Source organism: Lagopus leucura, unplaced genomic scaffold (genome assembly GCF_019238085.1).
Source record: "Lagopus leucura isolate 7727_CA_CO unplaced genomic scaffold, USGS_WTPT01 Super-Scaffold_100001, whole genome shotgun sequence".
NCBI classification, from domain to species: domain Eukaryota; kingdom Metazoa; phylum Chordata; class Aves; order Galliformes; family Phasianidae; genus Lagopus; species Lagopus leucura.
The window spans coordinates 100,085,767-100,106,124 of NW_024962262.1; the positions used below are offsets into that span (position 1 = coordinate 100,085,767).

The following is a 20,358-nucleotide window of genomic DNA, read 5'->3' on the forward strand; positions in this document are numbered from 1 at the left end:
AAGAAACTTAGATGATTAAAAATATGGCATCCCAAATTCCTGTTCAAAGAAATAATTGTAGGGTAGAATAAATTCACACTTACAAAAGCAACATATGTCTTAAAGAACATAAGCTAAGCAATATACTAAACTGTGAGGGAGGGGTGATTAGCTTTATTGGTAAATCAATTAGTTGTCACAGCTGTCATTGTTACTTTCGACCAACTTAATAACATTTATATTTGGTTAAAATTGATATAAGTAAGATCTGTTTTTTCTGTCCCAAATATTTGACAAAGAATATCCCCACTGGAGTCAATTATAAAATCAGAAAACAATTACTTGGCCCAGAAAACCTTTTTCCTCACTTTGTTCATTACCAAGTGAATTTGTTTTTAGAAACATCTTAGTTGAACCAACAATACTGTCTGAGCAATCAGTTTGGTGTGTCTATAAAATTGGTGGAGACAGGAATGTATAAACAGCTACATTAGGGATCTGGATAGACTACATCAATGGGCCAAGGTAAACTGCATGAGTTTCAATAGAGCCAAGTGTCAGGTTCTGCGTTTTTGTCACAATAACCCCAGGCAACCCTACAGGCTTGGGGAGCAGTGGCTGGAAAGCTGCCAGATGGAAAGGGACCTTGATGTACTGATGGACAGTCAGCTGAATACGAGCCAGCAGTGTGCCCAGGTGGCCAAGAAGGCCAATGGCAGCCTGGCTGGTATCAGGAATGGAATGGTGAGCAGGACTAGGGAAGTCATCCTGCCCCTGTACTCGGCACTGGTGAGGCCTCACGTTGAGTACTGTGTTCAGTTTGGGGCACCTCAGTACAGAAAGGACATGGAGGTGCTGGAGCAGGTCCAAAGAAGGGCAAGAAGGCTTGTGAAGGGCTTGGACAATATGTCCTATGAGAAGCGACTGAAGGAACTAGGAATGTTCAGCCTGAGAAAAAGGAGGCTGAGGCTGCTCTCTTCAATATCTGAAAGGTACTTACAGCAAGAGCAGGGCTGGTCTCACTGGTGACAGGACAAGGGGAAATGGCCTTAAGTTGCACCAGAGTAAGTTTAGGTTGGATATCAGGAAACACTAGTTTACAGAAAGGCTGGTTAAGCACTGGAATAGACTCCTGAGCAACGTGGCTAAAAACTATTTGGATGTGGTGTTCAGGGACATGATTTAGCAGAAGATTGTTAGGGTAGTATGGTCAGGTTGTGGGTAGACTTGATCTTTAAGGTCTTTTCCAATCTGAGCAATTCTATGATTCCATGAAATAAATAAGGTAAACTAAGACAGAAGAGAGGTGGAAGAAGATTTGGAAAAAAGAAGAAAAAAAAAAAAAAAAGAATTTAACTGAACTATGATTTCTTCCCACTGTGCTCTGGTTATGTCTAGCCCAGTTTTTAGAGGAGAAAATGGAGGAATTAGAGAAGCAGAATAATTCTCTAGATTAGTTACATACATCCTCTTATGACAGGAAGTTTTCAATGGATTATACTAAACTAAATGGACTTTAATGAATTTATAAGCTGTGATGCAATGGAAGCTTTTAAGCCTCACTGAAAATTGGACAAGAAGTATCCTGAATCCATTCAAACTCTGCCCACAATACAAAGCAGATGGATGTTTCTGGAAAATCATAGCAGTGCAACAGTTAGCACACACATTTAAACTGCCACATTTTGACTTTTGGAGTTCAGGCTAAGACGAATTGGCAAATTCCCACCTCCCAGAGTTACTATTTCAATTTGCCTTCACATTGCAAGAATACTCAGTTTGCTACACTAGAAAAATAAGTCACCCCATCCAAAAGGCTGATAACTGCAATTTTCCGCCCTGAAATTGAATGTTATGTTGTCCAGAAACTCACAGGACTTCTCAGAGAAGCACTAGGACAGCATATCAACTTCTGCCTGCTCAATCAAGTCGGATGGAATTTTAGCTTCCCTTGGGATATTTAGCATGTGTTGATGAGGATAGGTAGGTGGACAGGAAGAATAGTCCGAGACCACATTAAAGCAACAGCAGTTTCTAAAATTGTTTTGACTGCGAAGCAGATGAGACACAAGATGGTTATGGGTAAGAACTACAGTGTGTATGGTAACCACCAGAAATCAGAGTAAATGGGGTAATACCATACAAGCTTACCATGTGTGCAGATTGCTTACTGTCTTCTTTTTTTCTTCCCCTCACTACGCTTTTTGTTTTTATTAAAACATTCTATGTTTTATAAAAGAAGACTGTTACAGCTTTTATCAGTTATGGTACAGTTTAAGGAATAAATTTCTTCTTTTTTATAGTATTCTTGGGATTTGTTGCATAAGTCATTATTCTGTTACTCCTCTTTCATGCCTGGTAGGCAAAGGCAGCTACTCAATATGTATCCTGACATTGTTTTCTTCAAGAGGAAAGAGGCTTTCATATATCTGGCAGCTGTGGTCCAAATCAAAATTTATAATTGTCTCTCTTTCATGACTTGTTTTCCCACCTAGGAAAATGCAATTAAAAAAAAAACCAAATGAACAACATGAGTAATGAAGATACTTTGCTCACTGGGAGGCCATTCTAGTGTTCAACATATGTCATAATTGTGTTTTCTTAGACACTTTAACTAGATGTGCTTGCTTATAACTTTTCACAGATAGCACAGCTCCAAACACTGTCCTAAATATTCACCATCATCTTTATAGTTTCTAAATACTTTCAAGTCCTCATCATCTGTTCATTCTAGCCACTGCTTCCAAAAGATGGAGATCAAATTAGTATGAAGCGTAGGAGGCATTTAGGGAACAGATACATCCGTATACACAGACAAATATTCAGACAGCCATTTAGTTTCTGTTTATGTGTGTCATGAAAAACAGTAATTTAAAAAATCCTGAAGCATACATAGCTAATTTTCACTTGGAGATAATGAGCTGTATACATGACAAACAAGAACAGATGCCATATGCCTTCAAAGTCATATAAAAATCAGCTGATCGTTCCTCTTACTTACTCGCAAAGCATGGACATCACAGAAATCAGTTCTGGGTCTCAAAAGTAACCTGTAACCTCACCATTGCAGTACCTTTCAGATCTGCTGTAAAATTGAGAGCTCTCTCTTCTCCTTATGCTTTTTTTCCCCAATAGTCAATTTGTGTTTAATATTGTTCAGCCTTTTTCCTCCTGCTTGGATTGGAAATTATGATAAAATATGGGAAAACCTTAGAGGTATTTCAGATAGCTCCGGATTAGAGATTTGATCTGCATAAACTACGCTGTAAATAAAAGGCTACTGACAGTGCAACCCCTACCAAATGCACAAGCTTTTGGAGAAGCAAGATAATCAATATTTTTTTCCACATATGGCAAACATATTCCTGGGAAGCAACACAAGAAGCAAGAAAAAGAACAGAAAGAGTAAGCTAAAACAAAAAACTCTCTTCAGCAGCTCTAGACCATTCCTGTCCAGTTTGATCCAAAGAACATTAAAGGATGCAGGATAATTTGCAATAGTAACTGTATGATCAATTCTCTTAATAGGAGCTTGCCCTTACTGCCATATTTTTGCAGTGCAAGATTTTCATTCTGCTCTTACTGCTAACAAAAAAGGGCGCTTCCAGTCATTACTTGTAGCTTGCTTCAGTGATTAAAACCAAGTATGCATTTCATAATCACATAATTGCATGGGGCTTATTGAAAAATGAACTCAAGTTTTAATCAGAAATAACTGTGGTAGCACTTCGTGATCTACAGAAGTGCAATTTTCAAGACAGAACAGAAAATACAGCAAGAACTGTGGCATGCTAATCTACTGAGAACTCTTTCTGATACTGAATTGAACTGATAAAACAGAAAGCCACACTGCCAATCACCAAACATGTTAAGCAGCTCTCTATTTGCAGAAGGATTTCATTTTTATTTTTTTTTGCTCTGAGAACACAGCCATGACAATATTCAGCCAGTTTTGGTTATTTTGCTTTTGTACCTAGGCCAAATGCTTGCAAACAAAATCGGGTCTTTTTTAGGCCATCTTAAGGGACTGCTACAGTTGCTGAAAAAGAGATGATCTTTCCTCTTTTCTTTTGTAATAATTACCAGTCAAAAAGTCAAGCAAAAAACTCTTAATTAGCAATAGCTACAACCTATCTCACCATTTTATGCAGCAGAACAATCATTTTAGTATTATGTTACTCCATAACTTACTATTTCTTTATCGTGCTAATGCAATTATCACATCAGCAATGCTCCTGTCTCCTTTCCTCGCATCAGCAGCTACATGCAGATATTCCTTTTAATTGCTTCCAGAGCCATGTCTGGTCCTGTTAATGCAATTGTAACAGGCCAAAGTGCACCTCTGTGTATACCTGACCCCCACATACAACTTCAAGAGTTGTTTTTGGGAAGGCAACTTCACTGCAGCCTGAACCTAACAGAATGGTCTGGATTCATAAACAACTGGCATAGTCCCGCTGTTTGCAGTACGACAAAAAGCTTAGAAAAATCTGCAAAAATCAGCCACTTCTGAAAGCTGTACTGATACACTTGTACTAGTAACAACATGGTTCAAAACATCAAACCATAGAAAGCAAATATTTAATCTAGAGCATTACATAACAAGAAAAAACATATCTGGACAAACGGTAGTACATTTAAAAAAGACCAGCCAACACATAAGATAGAATCAACTTTGGTGGCACTTTCTACAGAAGTGACACCTCAGGTACGTAACAGAGCCCAACAGATTTTTCAAGTTAATTCATTCAGTCCTTTCCTGAATACATTTCAGGCTGCACTGTATCCTGTGCCTAGAAGTCCCATAGCCCAATTATGGGCTTCAAGAAATGCAATACTTTTATGCTTGTGCTGAATTGATTAAGTGTTCGCTTATTTTGACACCTGTTCATTATTGTATTTATAACTTCAGTTTGATATGTTAGTTTATATGCTTCAGTGGATAAAAAGGTTTTTCCTTATCTATTTTCTCCGTACCACCTTCAGTTTTATAGACCTTTTTCCATTCCTCCCTAACCACAATCCGCAAATCATCTCTCTTCTCACTTTCACATTGGAAAGTACTTGGCTGTGTGTTTAGTTACTGATCAGTTAATTCAATAACTAAAGGAATCGTTCAGCTGCTTTAAAAAAAAAAAAAAGAACAAGAAAAAACAATCCAGACTGATTTTTACTGTACTATTTACTGGCTTGTAACTTATACTGAAATTGTAGTTAATGTCAGCATCAAAGTGGATGGGATTAAGACAGATTAGTCAAGCCCAGTTAAAACTCAAATTTTTAAATTAAAGTGACAAACAGATTTGAACAAAGGTTGAATTAATCATATCTCTATTGGAATTCTGTGTTAATGTACTGGGATTTATTTTCCAGTACAAAGGAAAAGGCAAAGCAGGGAGTGAATCTGTCTTCATCAGTTCAAAATGCATCAAGGAGATGGAGTCATGATCATCATTTGCAGTTTAACAATAGAAAACTGTTGGTAAAGAACCACGTTCAAAGGAGAAATGGAATGGCTGGGTTTCATCTCTCATTGACAAAATTCAGACCCTGCATACATCACCTTTGCAGTACTGCTGCAAATTGAATGTCTGTTTAAAGATGTCTTCAGAACAGCAGAAGCTATGACTCATCTGCCTCTGTGGGAAACTGCAGAAGTTTGCCAGTTTACAGAAAGTTAACAGGGCAAGAAATTAAGTTATGTTTCAGGAAAATGCAGCACGTGATAGATCAGGCTGACATGTATCAAGTAAGAAGGTAAGTTCAGTACTCCATGGGGTGATTAGATGAAGAAGCAAGTATTTCACCAGGAATTACCTAGATCAAGTTGAAAAAAAGATGTGTATGAAAAGGAGGTTACATCAAAAGAGGGGAAAAAATCCCAGAGAAGACTCAACTTCCTACAGTTTATGATGTGGAACTGACACAAAGCATCCCATGCCAATCACTCATAGTAGATATTGTGCTGCTAGCAGATTAAGTGGTAAATGCCAGTACAAAAACAAAAACGTGTTTTACTTGCCCTTATGGTTGTACAGACTACATTTATGCATTTAAGCATTAACCTTTTGTGACCAAAGTGAAACCTATGGAGCTAAATTAATGCTTAACAGGTCTTTTCAGTGTGTTATTCATAACATGTTGTATCGGTTTTACACGGCAAGGTTTTGGTGTCAGTGGGGCTGCAGAGATGGCCTCTGTGAGCAGAGCCCTGTAGCTGCCCCACATCAGATCAGAGACAGCTCCAGTTGCTCCAAAAGGAACTTGAGCAAAACATCCAAAGCTAAGCCATAAGTGAAACTGTGTGTGCGAGCAGATTTAAGGAAGGAGAAAACTCAGTGCTGTGTAGCAGCAGCTGGGAGTCCTGTTAAAGAAGAGGAATGAGAGAACACTGTGGTGGGCACCTGGTATCCATCACAAATGCGCAAGCATCCTACTTTGTCTGAGAAATTTAAAACATACTTCTCTCCAAATAGACTTCCTGATCATAGTTTCAGCTAACATTTTCTAGGACCACAAACACAGACAAGAAAAATGAATTTGGTAATAATGCTATGTTCATTCATTAACATATCTGGAAAGCCACTTAATCAGAAACAATTTTAACATAACAAGCACTAACCAGTGATTGTCGGAACAGGAAGCACTTCCTTGGGTCAATCCCACAGGCAAGGATGGCAGCAGTGGTGTCCAGCACGTTTTGCCGAAGGACAGCTGGCTCCTTGGGCATGGTGAGAGAGTGCAGGTCCATAATGCTGTATAACACTGAGCTGTACTTTTCCTGCAGATTCACCCAGTTCTGAATAGCTCCAAGGTAGTTACCAAGATGAGGCGTCCCAGTCGGCTGGATACCAGAGAAAATCCGATCCATCACCACATTCTGTTAGAAAGTAGTGGTAACATTAACAGAAGCATAAATATATATACATATTTAAAGGCTCTTTTATATTTTAACTCATTAATAAAGCCTTACTTACACTTGTCCCTCCTTTCTGCTTCCCAATGTACTAGAAAGCCCTATCTAGGGATGCCTAAAAGTAAGTGCAAAAAGTCAGTCGAAATACTCTATCTTACCCCAGAGATGGACAACAAGCATGGTTTTAAGAAATCTGACTATATATGCAAACAAACACAGCTATAAACAAGATAAGTGAATACCAGTTTTCAGAAACCAAGTGGTATATTCATCTTTTTTTCAATTTTTTTGCTTTGTGTTTCTTCTTAATACATTGTCCACTCTGATACTGATACTTAAGATCATAACAAAGAGAACATTTTTATTATAAACATATATAATATCCAAGTTGATTGCCATCTTAACTCCCATGAACACTGCAGCCTTATGCTAGCTACAAAGAACATTCGGAGTGGTTCTTGAAAGAAAACTACTTCTTGACCTAGAAGTCAAGACCATCAAAGTCTTGAAACTAACCATCTTGGCAGCAGGTGAGTTTCGAAAGGGTTCTGTAGAGGAACATTACCACAGCTCAAGATCACATGAATACACCAGTACACTGATAAGTAGTACCAGTAACAAAATGAACATCCGAAGGGAGTTCACAGGAGAGAAAAAAAAATAATAATAAAAAAAAAAAGATTAAGAAGCTGAGGTTGTGAACAGAGATTAAAAAGCTTTAAAAAAAAAAAAAAAAAAAAAAAGTATTACTTGGCTAAGTGACAGTTACCATCTTGGAAAGTTTGTTTTCCTGCATCTTTGCACTCCATCTGACCATTTCTCAGAGCCCTAAGCTGTCACTGCATGATCAATTACCTCCTGACCTTTCCAAAGAATTGCACCATATCCAGAAAGTAATTCAGCAATGTTTTATAAGAAAATGCTTGCAACGTGCCAAGTTAGGAGAGTATGCAAGACTGTTCAACTTATACATGAGGGTCTCAGCAAACTCAACAGGCAGTCCCAGTTACAAAGCTGTACAATACAAACTGTCAGACTCAGGTGTGCAATGGGAACATCAATTTCATTGTATTTCTGGCTGCATCATTTCTTTCCTGATTAATTTTATAAGAAATATCTATTAAAAAAATAGATCATTTATTTATTGATATAATCTGTTCCCAATCCTGTGAATCTGTTATAAATGTATGGGCTGGGGGGGGCTTAGGGGGGGGGAAAAAAAAAAAAAAAAAAAAAAAAAAAAGTAGTAATTCAACTATGAAACCACATAAAACGGCAGTAAGAGTCAAGGACAAGTATCAGTATTTTTAACTATTACAAACAGAACTCCAAATTGACTGCATTCCCTTAATTCTTTTTGACTCAGACAGACAGAAAAATGACTGAGAAAGTGTTTCAAAGTAGAACTTAAAACATGATTTATAGTTCAGAAAAGCCTGGTCAATTTCCTTCAGAATTTGCTGAAAATTTCTCCCTGCTTTAAAAGTAAGACAATTTTTCAAATCCAGACAGTTTTCTTATCCAGTGTATTAGTGTTTGTGCTGACAGGTAAGAGGAAGTTTGGGCTGGCAGTCATGCTAATTTCTCTCATAAGTGCCCCCACGTTTAAATCCAGGCAATAACCTTCCCACACCATCCCAAATAACAGCTTGACTTCTAAGTGCATTTTTGAGTTAGTTTCTAGGTACTCTTGGAGGACCTCTAGTCTTGTAGCTGTCAGGCAGTCAGTGCAGTGAAAAATCACACCACTTCCTCCAACAGCAATTCTAACTCCCGGTTCTTGTGATGCGGTCTTTGACCACCATACTCCTTTTCTCCACATTATAAGATATGCAATCCTTACACTTCTTGTTTACCTAGGAACCATAGCAGAACATTTATCACCACTGGCTGAAGATACAACCTGGCCCAAGGACTGCAGGTAACTTGCTGTTGGCCAAGCGAGGCCAGATGCTCACCTAGAGCAAGAAAGAAGTCCAACATGCATAAATGAAATGAAACTTAGTAGAAACTCAAGATTCACTAGGGTTAAGAGCTGTGATGTTAAGGACGTAGAGCAGTTGTGAAGCAATGCAACAGGTATTTAATAGGCATAACATTTGTCTTTTGCTTCCCATATTCCAATTCTTCACCAAGAGGATAGAGCTCTGAAAAGAAAACAAGATATGAATAGGTGATTACTGAGATAGTGTTCTGGACCCACAGGGATCCCGGAACAACTAGCTGTTTCTCAGAGCACATTTCCTATTCTCATGTTCCTATCTCTCTTCATTCAGCTCAAACTCTGATGCTCCCTCCCTCCTTCCTTTCTATCCACAGTGCTGCTTGCTTTCCAGCTTTCCAGATTTATATGCCTGTTTAACCACACTATTCTACACAAGCTACAGCTGCCTACAGCCCCTCTCATTCTCTTCTCTACATAGTTTTGCACCTCCCAAGTTCTCAGAGTATTTTCTCCTCCTGCTCATTCTTTCCCATGCCCTGCTGCCCAGACAGCACAGCACATCAAGACAGTAGGGAGGCAGTGAGTGAGGAGGCCACCACTGCTTTGAACGCAGTGACTTTACAGAGAATGATTCCAAGCTGCACTGTTAGAATACTGAAGAAACTTTATGATATTGCAGAAACTACTGTGGACATGCACCAAATAAAGTACATTTAGATGACTGTGTTAAAAGATGGTGCAGAAACGTGCACGTCTTTTGACTGTAGCATAGACAAAGACAGTATCATGTGAGATGTCCTCTTGTTATTGCTTCATTTCCCTTGGTGCTCTGAAGCTCATGCTGCTCCAGAGCACAAACAACTCTACCCCTCGGGGTAAGTGTCTGCTGTACCAGAAAGCTGGGATCACGGTGCACTTCACACAGGTTTGCTTATCAGGGCCTTGACTCAAACACAGCTGGCACTTTAAAACTGTGGAGAACAGCTCTACCCATGAGCCTCCTCAAGCCCAAAGCCTTTTAGTCTCTGAACTCTTGTAGCCTCAGTGCCCAAAACACAGTCAGGATCTTCTCAGATCACTGCCCACTTTGTAGATTAAGTCACTATGAACGTATCAGTTGTACTGGCAAAACTGTCCCCTGAGGGGAGTACAATATTCTCAAATAGATGGTACAAATGCAATAGAGACATTTTAACAGACAGTCCAAAAACATTTTTCACTAACAAAATCTAAACATTGGTGTCTCAGTATACCTTGCAAGTTCAAGCTCTGCCTTAACTCAAAATTCTTGAAGGGTGACAATGAGCTAATTAAAGATGGGTAAAACTGTAAGTTAATATTTGCTGACACATTACAAGTTGGAAAGAAAACATCCATGCACAATGTAAAATGGACGCAATTTAAAATAAACAGAGAACAAAGTTTTCTGTCTACCCAGGAAACAGTCTACCTGTGAACGCAAGCACAGCATCTTTAATGGTGCCTCTGTGTTCAAATGGTAAACAACTACTTATAAAAGGTTTGTTCAGTGTACGGGCAATAAATAATCAGTCAAGCATGAGAATCAAACAGTAGCAGCATTATAGCAAGTCAAAGCTCAGCAATTTCTTAAAGTATGGAACTTACAGAAACAAGTAAATCCAATAATAAAAACTGAGTGAGGCTATACTAGCAAATCAGTACAAAGAACAAATCCACACTGGCTCCCAGCTGAGAGACCAGTTGACTAGAAGTCTTTCATCTTTAACTCCTTTGATTCTCTTCAACAACATAAAACATGAGATGTTCAGCAAATTGCGTTAGCAGAAGTCTATATTAAAAAATACAAAAATACCCACCCTTAAATGAATCTTGAATTTCCAACTCTAAAAATATACAGAGAACATTGCTCCTTTGGAGAGAGTTTACATTCGCTGTTTGTTCACCCCATGAGAAGCAGCGGGCAGCAGAGCAGCGTGGCAGGGGAGGGCTGCCTGGTACCATGAAATCATAGCACTGGAATGTGCTTCGGCAGAGCTGCTATGTCAGGAGATGGGAGCTGCGTGCACTGAAGCTGGAAAGGGATGAAAACAAAAGGAGTGAAGACTTCCCAAAGGGGCAGAGCGAAAGTCACAAGACATGAAGTTTCAGCCCATAGGCACTCACTCATTCAGATATCTGCAGTGAGCACAGTGTGAGCCTGCTGGTCCTGTGTTTAACTCTGTATGGTGTGTGCACCTACACCATTAATGGTTTATGTAAACCCACACTCCTGTCAAAAGCATGGTATCACAAGTGTTTTAACATGTATTACTTGTTTTCTCTCCGTAAGACTTCTGCATGGCAACTCCAAAACACCATGGTGATTTTCCTAGCAGCATTTCTAAATTAAGTTTGGTCTAAAACTTGTTAAAGTGCACATGTTCTCTTACCTCTTCACTAGGGAATCAACACTGCTGCTCCTCTTATTGGAAAACTGACAACATGGAAATGCTTCTGAACTACCAGGACTAAGTGTTGTGTTCCTGTCCTGATGCAAATCCTCACACCTACTTTGAAAGCAAAAGGCCATACTGGAAAAGACAGTTGCTTCAAACTCCAGCCCTGCTGTCTTGGGCCAAAGCTCAGCTTTTCTCAGTAGGCTATGCTGCAGTCAGGAGTCAAGGCCTCACTTTGGCCGTCAAATACACCCTCATTCCCTGCATGTATCAGACAAAGAACTAGAGAGCTCAGCAAAATCCCTTCTACAATTCTAGTAAATCCCCCTTTCCTTCTCCAGGCTGAGCTGCACACCTCAGAAAGCAGAGACAGGCCTCTCTTGATGAGCCCACAGAGACACTTCCAAACTCTTCAAGCAGCCCAGCAGCACAACCTCCCAGCACAGCCATGCGGTGCTTTGGATGCTACTAGCTGCACACGTTGCTTTTCCAATTGTGTTTAAAAGCTTTTTGCAACCTCCAGAGAAGGATGTCATATGCTCCTTAAACTATTTGCAGCTGTAGAAGAAATTTGACAAAAAGTTTCTCTATTTCATTCCATGACTTTCAGCTGACTCAAATTTACTTCGTTAATAGCCTCTAATTTAGACATCTGTACAATCCAAATACGTGTTATTCAGATATATGTGTATTTGATATCTAGACAATATGACAGTTACAGAATATCTTTTTAAAAGTTGTATTGTCCACATGAAACATTTACAAACATAAAATTTTGCACTTAAATACTCTGTAGTCTTTTTAAAAGAATCTGTGGAAACGTCTTTCTTTTGAATTAAACATTACAGACTCTGAAAAGAGCTTAGAAGTTATGGAAATATACAAGTAACCACAATCTAAAACTGTTTTTACCAAACTAAAAATTCAGTGGAAAGCAATAGAAAAGCTCATCACTGCAAACATTTCATTCTGTCACTGATCATAACAATAAAGGGCTCTTTCCATGAGCTCAGCACCACATCTGCAATGCTTAAAAGGGCAATTCTTCTTTTGTTTATTAGTATAAGAAGCCACCTCTGTCTCTTTTAAAATTACAGGAAGTTGCTAATTTTATTGATTTTTTTTTTTGTAGATTCTGCACCAGGAAGAATTTATTATTATTATTATTTTAATTGCTCAGGATAAGACCCAGGCAAATATGAACTGTCATCATACCAGAAGGCAAAGCACGGACACGAAATCCGGCAATTTATTGAGGGAGCTAGTGATTGGGAAGCTTCAAACTGCACCCACTCAAAAGAAGAAAACAATTCAAGCCTCTGAAAGTGCTGAGAATGATACTGAAAAGATTCAAGCAGATCAACAAAATTTTGTTGAGCCAGTTCTTAGTATCCCGGTTATGCCTGTCACATTTAGCTTGAGGAATTCAAAGAGAGCTGGATTGAAGTTAGGTACACCTATCAGGCATGGTCAACAGATAATTGCTTCTCACATATGTTGTAAAAGCAGTCATAACACAGTTCATCTGTTTCTCAAAGGAGTTATGCAATAAAATCAAGTAAAAGCATTCATAGAGATTAAGACCCGCTTCTTTATAACTCCACATAAATATTGCCATCACACACTTGAAATGACATCAGATGAGTATACAGCTAAATGATAGGGAAAGCTCATGCTACTTTCATCTTTTGCTTATTTTTAAAAACTGAAAAAGCTAGTATCCATTCAAGGAGACAGGAGAAAGCTGCTGATAGGACTGCTTTTTCCTTTTCATTCAGGATAGGGGAATGCAACAGACCATAAGATTATGACATTGATTCCAACCTATAACAATGGAGGCAATACATCTCAGCTTTTCAGTCTACTGGTACTCAGTGAGGGGGGAGATGGACATTTTCAAGACCTCCCACTGGCCAGATATAGAGAGATACAAATCAACTCTTCAAGAATCTTCTGCTAATTGTATCCCCTAGGTAACTGAAGGTAAGGACAAAGCTTCTAAGTAATTGATTTCTTTAGTCTATATTCATAATTCTAACCCAAGAAGCCGACTGTTGGGAGATACACCTCTGCACCTATGTAACGTATTTAACAAATATTTTCCATTTAGTGTAATTTAAAGAAAAAGTTTTGCTCACATGCTCACCTTCGGACTGAAGAAGCAGCAAGAGATTTCAGACCTATAAACTTCACTACCACAGAAGACAATGGCAGCATTACAATAGCTGTAATACAACAACAGCTGCAGCAGAAATCCCTCTGCAACCCACCCTGCTGTGAATGGTGTCCATTCACATGCTATAGCATTTAGCCCCCTGCTTTATTTTGATAGCCATGCCGTCGGGGCAGAACAGGTGAAGAGCCAAGCACAGCCCACAGCATCGGAGCTAATTCTAAACACAGGTGGTGGGCAGGACGGCAAGAACAGGAAGTTGAGAGGAGAATCACTGCTGACATGAACGACAGGCAAGATTGATGGCTTCCCTCTCTAGTTTTCCCCACTGTGTTGGCACGCAGGGGGTGGGGGAAAGGGACGGAGAAGCTGCTGTGCCGGCGACATAACACACCGCACAGCCGCCTCAGTGCGAGCACTGATTAATGAGGCTGGAACGACTCAGGAAACAGCAAAGGATCATTCGCAGACGTTGCTCTTCTCGTTACAGTTTTATCTGCGGCGGTTCATTTAGCTCTCATTCTCCTGAGCTGCAGCAAGTTCAAAGTTGGCAGAGGAAAAGCAAACGTGAAAGTCAGAAGGAAGAAAGAGCAGTATTAAGTAAACACAGACTCGAGTTAAACACACAAATTAGGTATTTGGAAATTTCAAACATGAAGATCCTCCCAACAGGGATCAAAAAGGGAGGAAGAAAAAACAAAAATGAAAAGCTTGCCTCAGCCTAGGAGACAAAAGAAATTCTTAGGCTGACACAAGTTCCCAACTACTGCAACTCTTGCATCTGTCTAGGATTTTTTATTTCTCTCATTAATACTTTGCAACTTCAAAGCTCTCGTTTCTGAAATGATATGCTGGCCTGCTAATCTTGGCATAGCAACAACCTGTCCACAGCCAGTTATTAGGCAGCAAAAAGCAGGGGACCCAGAAGAGCCAGATTTTACTAGCTAAAACATATATTTTAAAACCTAATTGGGTCGATTTAAGTGTTAATGTTATTAAGATAGGAAAAAAAATTAAAAAGGGAACCTTACAACCTCTACATACTACAACCTTTTCTTTGTTTGTTGCCTCTTAAGCAACTACTTCTCCACAAGCGTGGTGCAGAAGCCGTTAAAATGTATTTATCTCGATCTCTTAATGCAATACATCAAATTCATCTGGTACAAATGCCATTTCATCACACTTAATTCTTAAAATTAGCAATTAAAGAGCTAACACTAAATCAGAAAGAAAACATATTTATGCCAGGGCAAGTTTTCAGATAAGTATCTTCTAAGAAGGGATTAACTCACCCTCAGAAACCGAACAAATTTAAGATTTAAAGAGCACTGCCTGGTACCCTTTTCATGAATGTCAAACGTATTTATATTTAAACACAAGTAAGATTTTAATATTTATATTTAAAATGGGAAACACATTTAATGGAGAAACATTTACAGCATATACTAACTCCACTCCATAAATTTAACTCTGCCCTCTAGGGCTAGCAAAAGACTGCAGCACAACTGTGCTGGGGTTAGGCTGCCCTCTCATGCTGCCTCGTTAAAGATGACTAAGCAAAGAGATCCTTTCATGTGGTAGGCTGCGTCCCACAGCCGTATTCTCCCATTTGCCTTTATGAGCCCCACGTGCCGCTCAACGTGCTCGCAGCAGCCGTACCGGCAGATACAAGGACTGACTGCCCGCAGCACAGCGCCGCTCCACAGCAGGTACCCCTGGGCCCAGGGCACTCAGAGAGCCTTTCCTCCAGCACCGAGTTGAGCAGGTGACACAAACTCTGGCTAGAGGATGCTGAGCCTACAGAACAGAAGAGCTGGCCGCAGAGGTCTGAGGGTGAGAAATGGAGTTTGTCACTGGCAGAACTGCAAAGGTCTATGAACACTTGGCTCAGCATACGTTGGTTACATCACCAACTGCTGTAACCAATCTCACCCTCAAAGTCTCCCTTGGCAAAGACAGTGCTTGATTAGAGTCCTATTTCTTTGGGTGCTGTGCCCTAGGACTCTCCTACTGGAAGGATAGCATTCCACTGCACCAGTTTAAAATAGAGGCAGACTCTGGAGGGGCACAGTTAGAGAGCACTGCTTCTGCACTGTCTGGTTTGAACAGATAGGCACAGAGCTGCAGACTGGCTTAAATGGTTTACGACAGGCAGTGGCCTATCAGCCTTAAAACCATTTATTCAATATAGACTCATAGCACACCCCAAGTTAGAAGGGACCCACAAGGATCACTGAGTCCAACTCCTGGCTCCACAGAGCACCAGCAAAACACAGACCCCATGTCTGAGAGCAGTATCCAAATGCTCCTTGAACTCCAACAGCTCGGGGACGTGCCCACTGCCCTGGGCAGCTTGTTTCATGCCCACCACCCTCTGGTGCAGAACTTGTCTCTAACTCTCAGTTGCTGGACAAGTGGAACAAGATTTGAGTCTACATTTTGAAAGAGTGATAAAAAAAGGCCACAGTGTGACCAAGTCTAATGAGAGATCTCAGAAATAAGACTAAGGAGCAAAGCTTATAAGAACTGAGGTTTAGTCCAATGGAAGGAAGAGCAAAGATAGACAAGATCTTCAACAAGCCTTAAATACGTAGTCTTAAACATATTGCTTTCGGGACCATGGTTAATAGGATCACAAAAAATGAACTTAAGTTGCAGTAAGAATGATTCAGACCAGATGTAAAAAAGTCTTTATCAACAGTAAGAAAACATATCAATGGTAAGAAAACATTTCACAAGACTGTTTACAGAGGTTCTGACTGCCTGCACTAGTGAAATCTTTGTAAGACAATATTACATGAGATATGTTGATAAAGATGTAGGGGCAGCTCATTTTTATTTTGATATAGGAGAATGCCCAGATCATTTCTACGTGGGTCTCTTCCAGTCTTCCGAGTCTATTATTTTATATAGGGATGGTGAATGTTGCAGTTAGATGACCAAGGAGGCAAGGAGTTCCACTTAGATAGGCTAAATATCATGGTAATTAAGTTTTAAGTCTTTCTACTCATATTTAACAAAATTTGAGAATTAAGGCCCTGTCACAAGTAGCAGCTAAACACTGAAATGCTTTGAAAAAACACTGTGTATTGTTGAAAGCTGCCAAATACCAGTTAACATTTACAGCTTGTAGTCTAATAGATACCTGTATATGCGCTGCTTTAATAGAATCAAACTGATAACCAGTGAAGAACTAGCCCTTGATTTGCCACAAGAGACAGGCATCATGATCAAAATGTAAGGTCATACTGTATTTATAAATACAGGCTATTAGATACATGAAAGGTTGACCTGCCATTTTAAGTATAAAAAACCACTGCAGTCTTAAAAAGAAAAAAGCTAAAGATCCCCATAACTAAATGCTTCCCTCTCAGAGAAAACTGAGACGTTTTATGTTTTTGATCACAGTAGTATCTAAATGGCTTAAAAACATCTGATCACTGTTCTTCTTCCTCTGACCTCCAGCTGAAATTGAGTTTATTACATCTCTTACATTCTTTGCTTGAAGGAGGAGTCTGCATGCTACCAAGATTGCCTTATGAAATATAAACAAAAACTTACAACTAGAGGGATGCTTTTTAAAAAATATTTTTTGTTTGGAATTTCTATGTTTCTTGAAAATATTGCCCTAGAAGCTCAAAGAGCTGCTGATTTCCTCTCCATTATTTTATTAGGTGATTACCTATAGCAGAAAAAAGTTGCCTTCATTTCACATGGGGGCCAAAATTAACACAGCTGTTTAAAAGCTTTCACATTATGGTCACTGGCTGAAAAACAAAGTTTTAAAATCGCTTGATAACTACTGAGCAGCCTTATAAAGTGGGAGTCTCAGTCAGTTCCATAATGGTGCACAAATGCACAAAGAAAATGCCATAAATGGCCCTCCTTGCCTATGCTTAAGAGAACTTTATCAGTTTAAATACTTTAGACTTAACGATCACTTTTACCAAGGACTTGACAGCTTTTAAAAAAAGAACTTTTCTTAAGTGAGAAAGGTAGTATTCTGAGACTTCATTGAAACTGATTTTAATCGCTGGAGCTTGGTCCAAAAATCGCCAAGTTTGGCTGTTTCCACAGAAAGGACAAACAAGAAATGAAGAATGGACAAGGAGAACAAAACCAGGGAGGTTTGTTCATTCTCAGGTTTTGCTCTCGAAGAGCATGCTGCCAAAGCACATTCCCGTGCCAGGAACACAGAAGCTCATCCGGATGCTTCAGCTAAGATCCTAACACTGATCCCTGAGATTAAATGCTCAGTTGAAGCTGTATTCTCTTCCTAAGGAATTTAAGTTTGGATTGAAGATAGGATGCACACAGTATCTGGATTTCTACTGCCTATGCTTGAACAAGCCGGCAAACATCTATCAAATTTAGAACTGCTGAAAATTTCAGTATATAGAGCATATTCTTTGCTTACAAGAGAAGAAGTTCTTGAAGGACTGATATCCAACATGCACTAGCATTTTTTGTCACTAGTATAATCAAATGCTGTTTAAAAAACAGTCTGCCCTTGGTCATGAACCATTTAAAGAATGTGAAACAAAAGCAATACAAATAAAGACTTGTAACAGTACAATAGCACATAGAAGTTTGCATAACATAGCCTTTGAGATTAGAATAGCTGCAGCACACGCCATCCATGCTGCGGCATACGATAGTCACAATCCAGCTTGTGATGCACCATGAGCCCAGAAACATCAAGTGAAAAGATCCCTAGCTCTGTGTGACACTCCCTTGTTTTAAAGATGTGATCTCCATCACTGACTTAAACTGTACTGCTCAAGCTTGCCGATAGGAAACCAGACAAATTGCCAACTCTCCAATTCAAATGTACTGTTCGTATGAAGTAGACTGCTTGTACTGAAGCTGTCCACTCTTCGAGTTCTTGTATGCTTCTACTACAGACTTACAACCAACGTTTCATGGCCAATCATAAAAAAGATGCTCTGAAGAGAGATGCCACCTTTGGTTGTTCTGACCTGGCTTAATGCTTGATGAATACGCAAAGCGCTGACATTGCTTTAACTCCACAAAGATGTCAAATGTAGGTATATTCTTAAAACAGAGCAAAGAAAACAACGGTACACATGTATAGAGAGCAGAAAGCATATGCATTCTTGGTGGTAGCAATTACATGGGCTAATTTGTTGCCAGCAGAGATGCAAAATGAGATTCGGTTAGGAATTCAGAGGGCTGGACCCTTCATTCCCCTTGCATAAGCAACAAAGAGGCTTTGAAATGTCTGAAACTGTTTTGTTCTTCCATGCAAAAGGAAAGCACCCTATGGATGCCTATTAACTAAAGTCTTTCCACATCTTGGCAAGTATGTGATTTCAAGAAAAATATTTGTAAATGGATAACCCAATTCAAGCAGAAGTCAAAGACCACCTTTGAAAGGAACTTTGATGTGGCTATAAAAAGATTATATTTAGGAAGGATAGAATAATGTGGTTCTGTCATCAGAAGTTTGTAACTCCCTGTAATTCTTTGCTGATGGTAATGTAAAAAGCGATGCTGGTAAGCAGAAAAGAGAATGCCCATGAGACCTTCTAGGATTAGGGAAGAATCCCTGAAAGAACTGTTTCTGCTGTTGTATAAGCTCAAACCAGGCCATGTTAGCAATCTTGCTGCCAAAGGTCAGAAATATTAGAGTATCTACAAGCATAAAAAAAGCATCAGAAATACTTGTGTGAATCACTTGGAAATCTGAGTCTTACTAACACGAAAATGTTGAAATATTGCTTCCAAGGCACAGCTACATGGCAAATGTCAAACTACACACCCAGCAAAAGGAGAAGTTGTGAAGATACTAGAAACTCAAATTCCAAGTGATATCAACAGTCAAGCATCTGGACTGTGAGGATAACATTGCGAAAACCAAGGTATAACAGTGTTTGATTGTCACAGGCAGTATGTGACCAGAAGCAATAGTGAGAACACTGCACTGATTGGGTTCAGAATCAGATATTAATACTCCAACTGACACAGTGGGAGTACAGATGCAATCTTATCTCACTCTTTTTTTCTGAATCTTCTGAGAATTAGAAGAGTTATACAGGAGTTCTGAGCCTCAGAAATAGAAACTCATCACTACCTAACCTCGGGAACTTTTTATATGCAGGAACTGAATAACTGACACACAGCTAGGTGCGATTACTGCTTGAAAGCTCAGTGAGAAGCACTAAAGTCACCTTCTAAAGTCACCTTCTAACCTGTACTGCATGGCTCCAAACTCCTTATCTGTAAAGAAGGCAATTAAACATTTCTAACTTGTTCAATTACGAAAGTGCCATCTAAATACAAATGGAGAATAACTGAGTTTTCTTCTGGTTGGTTACAAAGAAATCATCATCATACTCGTAGTTCATTATAACATAAACTGTGTGCAATCTACAAAATATGAGGAAACCTCTCTCAACAGTCCTTGCATGTAACGCTAACTCTTTATTCAGGCATCATGCAGACATCACTGAAGCTATGAGGTCAGCTTTAACTCTGCACTGCTTGTGACATCTCCAGGCTGTGCTAGGGCTTGCTTCCACAATTCAAAAAGCTCTTGAAGTTAGAAGTTAAAAACAAACATTTTATTTCTAGTAGAACCATGTATAAGGCTCACATTCCTCCTTCCCATTGCAGATAGAACTGCAGCATAAGCTCAAGGTGGATAACTTCAGAGGCAAAACTGCACTGAAGTGTGTCCACTGGATGCACAGATTTGCTTGATACAACATAGAATGATAAAATCTGCCTACACGATTTGTCTGAGCTAGGGACTCCAAGAATGGCATCGTTAAAATGACAGTCAACAGCTCAAATAATGAGAAAGAAAACAATTTCAATTCACTGCTTACAACCTCAGCAGAACTCAAAAAAATAAAATAAAATAAAATAAAATAAAATAAAATAAAATAAAATAAAATAAAATAAA

General features: G+C 39.3%; 1 protein-coding gene across 4 annotated transcripts in view; it reads right to left on the reverse strand.

The window, feature by feature from the left end:
• The window catches only part of WARS2 (tryptophanyl tRNA synthetase 2, mitochondrial), a 49,255-nt gene that overhangs the window by 21,542 nt on the left and 7,355 nt on the right, over positions 1–20,358 (reverse strand). For 2 of the 4 annotated variants that reach the window (XM_042867793.1, XM_042867794.1), the window contains exon 2: positions 6,602–6,859. In XM_042867793.1, coding sequence (XP_042723727.1) covers positions 6,602–6,859 — 258 coding nt within the window. Of the gene's footprint in view, positions 1–6,601; positions 6,860–8,853; positions 9,043–10,678; positions 10,894–20,358 lie in introns of all 4 variants that reach the window. The other 2 variants (XM_042867795.1, XM_042867796.1) reach the window with 2 other exon arrangements.